The sequence below is a fragment of the Camelina sativa genome, chromosome 8 (assembly GCF_030686135.1).
Source record: "Camelina sativa cultivar CO46 ecotype springtype chromosome 8, ASM3068613v1".
NCBI lineage: Eukaryota > Viridiplantae > Streptophyta > Magnoliopsida > Brassicales > Brassicaceae > Camelina > Camelina sativa.
In genome coordinates this window covers 18,524,153-18,527,947 of record NC_141887.1, presented here as the reverse complement: position 1 = coordinate 18,527,947, position 3,795 = coordinate 18,524,153, and the positions used below count along the sequence as shown (strand labels likewise).

General features: G+C 38.8%; 1 protein-coding gene across 1 annotated transcript; it reads left to right on the top strand.

Moving 5' to 3' along the window:
• Window positions 1-729: 729 nt before the first annotated feature.
• LOC104707243 (receptor homology region, transmembrane domain- and RING domain-containing protein 4) lies at window positions 730-3,030 on the top strand. The gene is made up of 4 exons (XM_010423550.3): window positions 730-1,042; window positions 1,268-1,513; window positions 1,603-2,007; window positions 2,101-3,030. The coding sequence occupies exons 1-4, from the start codon at window positions 919-921 to the stop codon at window positions 2,661-2,663; spliced, it is 1,338 nt and encodes a 445-aa protein (XP_010421852.1). The 5' UTR covers window positions 730-918; the 3' UTR covers window positions 2,664-3,030.
• The last annotated feature ends 765 nt before the right edge of the window (window positions 3,031-3,795 follow it).

The following is a 3,795-nucleotide window of genomic DNA, read 5'->3' as shown; positions in this document are numbered from 1 at the left end:
AACTTAAACCGAATGCATTATATATATCATTTGGAGAGTAAAGTCAAAAAGTCGAGACAGCTTAGTTGGCTAGAACGTGTCCTTTTATCTTCAAGGTGAGAGGTTTGATTCCTTGTTCTCCTTAATGGTTAATGGGCCCGAAAATAATTTCAATTCATAAACCCAAATGTATAGAAATTTAATATGTATTCAGTTTAGCAGATAACCGCTCGGATTTCTGTTCGGATCGGTTTAAAACCGAAATCCGATTTCCAAGAGCTTCCTTTGAAGAGCTTCATTATATTAGATTAAAAAAGTTTACAAGAGCTTCCTTTGAAGAGCTAACTTAAAAGTACTAACTATTATAGGATAGTTCTCAAAAAAATGGTTTCATTGAATTGTACTATTTTAGCATATCGGAGAAGAATCCAAAAGATGTGCCCCCACCCCAAGTGATATAGAAAAACTCAAAACTCATATAAAGATTTTAGATGTTGTAGTCAATAGAGACCATTCTAGATAGCTTAATTCTAGATCTTGTTTTTATTATATGTATATCCTCGCCACATCCTCATTTGGATATTTATTACAAAATTAGCAAAATACTTGTAACATCTATAACCTTGGATATTTTTTAATTTTTGTAATTAGGACTTTTTGTAAAAACGAAAACTTTAAGTACCTATCCGAATAATTCCAAAATTAACAGTTACACTCTTATAAAACCAAAAAAATAAAACAAAATTAAAAAAATGTTATACTCGGAACAATTCTAGATATTATTCTCAGAAGTCTTTGGTCTTACCTTCTCTCGCTCTCTTCTATGGAAGAAGCTCAAGTGTTTATCATCATCATCCATTAAAACCCGAATTACTTTCCTTCAGTTTCTTCTTCCGATTCCTTCTTTCTCGATTTCGTCTAAAGCTTAAGGAGAGAAACATGGGTCACGCTTCGATTGCAACAATCTTATCTCTGTTACTAATTTCACACTTGGCTTCTGCGAAAATTTTGTTGATCGGGAAGAACAAATCTCTCTCCTTTGACGACATCGAATCCAATTTCAGTGAGTTCTTGTTACTGTTCCATTCAAATCCCCCCACTTCTGTCCTGTTTCTTCAATCACTGTAATAAAAAAAACATCAAAAGTCTTAGATTATGTAATGAAATGAAATTTATGGAATTAGCTGATTAGGGTTTTGATCGTATGTATTGAAAGTGTGAAACTTTGTTGTCTTTTTCAAGTTATGGTTTTATTTTGAATTTTTCCAATTTGTTTTTTTTTTTTCAGCTCCGATGATAAAGAGATCGGATCAAGGTGGTGTGTTGTACGTAGCAGAGCCGCTTGATGCTTGTTCTGATTTGGTTAATACGGTGACTGTTGTTGTAAATGGATCAAGTGTTTCTCCTCGTCCTCCGTATGTGTTGATTATTCGCGGTGGTTGTAGTTTCGAAGATAAGATTAGGAATGCTCAAAAGGCTGGTTATAAAGCTGCTATTGTTTATGATTATGAAGATTATGGATTCTTAGTTTCAAGTAATATTCACATCTTCTCTCTCACTCACGCTTTTGTATTGTTTTCTTGTTTTTTGATTTGGCTAATGATCTTGTGAACCTAATTGTAGTGGCAGGAAACCCCGCTGGTGTACTTATATATGGTACCTTTGTCTCTAAAGCAACTGGGGAAGTACTTAAAAAGTATGCTGGTCGTACTGATTTTGAAGTGTGGCTTATGCCAAGCTTCGAGACTTCAGCGTGGTCAATCATGGCTATCTCATTCATATCTCTCCTCGCTATGTCTGCTGTGCTCGCCACTTGCTTCTTTGTCCGTAGACATAGAGTTAGGCGCCGGCGTATAATGTCTCTTAGTGGCAGTGACTTCCCTCGTATGGCTAAAAACTTGCTAAGACGCATGCCTGTTACAATATTTAACGGTGTTTGCGATGAAGCGTCTACTTCTGTTTCTTGCGCTATATGTATAGAGGATTATCGTATTGGTGACAAGTTAAGGGTCCTGCCTTGCACTCACAGTAAGTGTTTTGAGACTCAGTTTGAAAGTATAAAGAATTCATACGTTATCTTTTCTTAAAATGGTGGTTGTTGTTGTTGTTTGTCTTGGTCAGAGTTTCATGTTGGATGTGTAGACTTGTGGCTTGGCCAAAGGAGATCCTTTTGTCCGGTTTGTAAACGTGATGCAAGAAGCAACAGCATCGATATGCCTGCGTCAGAGCACACACCTTTGCTTTCTCCTAGCGTGACCCCGACCTCATCGTTTCTCTTATCATCAACCTCCACAACCCCGTTACAGTCAGCTTATGAGCTGCCAATATCTATCAGAGTAGACCCTTCTTCACCATCAACTTCAATGCAGTCGCACACAGTGCCTATGTATCTCTCTCACTCTCGCTCCCACACAAGCTTCCAAAATGGGTCGTACTGGCGTTCCCCGCATATACCAGTCAGCCGAAGTTCAGCAGATCTCAGAAGATCTTACAACACACCCCGCCAGGGTTCTTTGCCTCGTTCTCCCCACTCAAGATATACACACATACTTAGCCCGGGAAATGCATCAAGGAGCTGGGTTGTTGGATCATTAACGAGCCGGCGCGAGCATTCAACTCTCGTAAACGACTCACGCAGGTGTTTTGCTCACTTTTCGTCTGCGAGCTCTCTGCCAGGTTGCTAAACAGGTAAAAAAGGTAACACCGTACTAACCAAAAGCTACAGTGTCGGGGCTCACTGCTTTGAAGAAGCAGTTAACTCCTCGAGGAATGAGGATGTTCCTCGGCTCTAATTCGTGACCATGCTGATTTTGGTAAACAAATAGAGTTGATAGAGTGTTCAGAGTGAGTGGTATATTCTTCAGCTGTACAATTGTGGAGATTGATGAATGTGAGATGAGTGAGTTTGAAAGAGTAAAGCGTGTTTTTTGGTGAGTCAATAAACTAACAACCATTGAGTGTGGGTATATATAACTTAGCATATCACTTTGGTTCGTTGTCTATATATACTTCCGCTTCTCTTTCACAAGTTTAAACATGTGATTTTTTCTTTTTTTTTCTACTTATGTACCACAGACTGATTTGACACAAAGGTCAAGTGTATGTAAGTGTCGAAAACTGAAGAAACACAAGTAATATAACCAATTAAACACTCGAGTATCTGTATTGGCTAGGAGCATAGGACAAGCCTCTCTTCTGAATCCAAAACACAATGACGTCGTTCTATACTCTCTGGCTCGTATCTCAAGAACCCATTGTCCAACTCTATGTCTGGTCTCCATTGAGGCCGCCCTTCATATGAAAAATGGAGAAGTGTCTCTTATGTTTGCTTAAACCTAGATAACAATCCTACCAGATTCGAACTATTCCTAGCTCCCAAACAGAAACTGATACCAATCCCTTCATTTCCTAACTTTCCTCGCTAACATCCTAGTTCCTCAAATGTTGTCTCAGTTGGTTCAGAAATGTACTTAATCAGCGGATACATAAGGGAAAAAAGAAGAAACAGGAGAGTGTTTCTTCTCGATTGTGGATCTCATCAATGGCGTCAACACCCCAAGATGAGTGCTTTTCGGAAAGAAGCGATGAGAACTTTGGAGAAGTTAACTACCCGAAGACAAAAACTTGGCACCCCAAAGGGATGGGTGGACATGTTTATCGCGATAAAAATGAGGTTTTGGTTTGAGCTCGACTGTTTGCTTGTTTAGAGGTAGAGAATGCAAAACTAGGAAGCTAGTCTGTGGTGGTACATGCTTGTGTTTCTGAACGGTTTTAAGTGTTTTTTTTTTGTTTGTTATGGCGGTTTTGAACGGTTCA

Excerpts from the sequence above, each read along its gene's own strand:
- LOC104707243 (XM_010423550.3), top strand. The coding sequence starts at position 919 with ATGGGTCACGCTTCGATTGCAACAATCTTATCTCTGTTACTAATTTCA. Across the intron at positions 1,043-1,267 it reads CGACATCGAATCCAATTTCA|CTCCGATGATAAAGAGATCG; the intron begins GTGAGTTCTTGT and ends TTTTTTTTTCAG. Across the intron at positions 1,514-1,602 it reads TTATGGATTCTTAGTTTCAA|TGGCAGGAAACCCCGCTGGT; the intron begins GTAATATTCACA and ends ACCTAATTGTAG.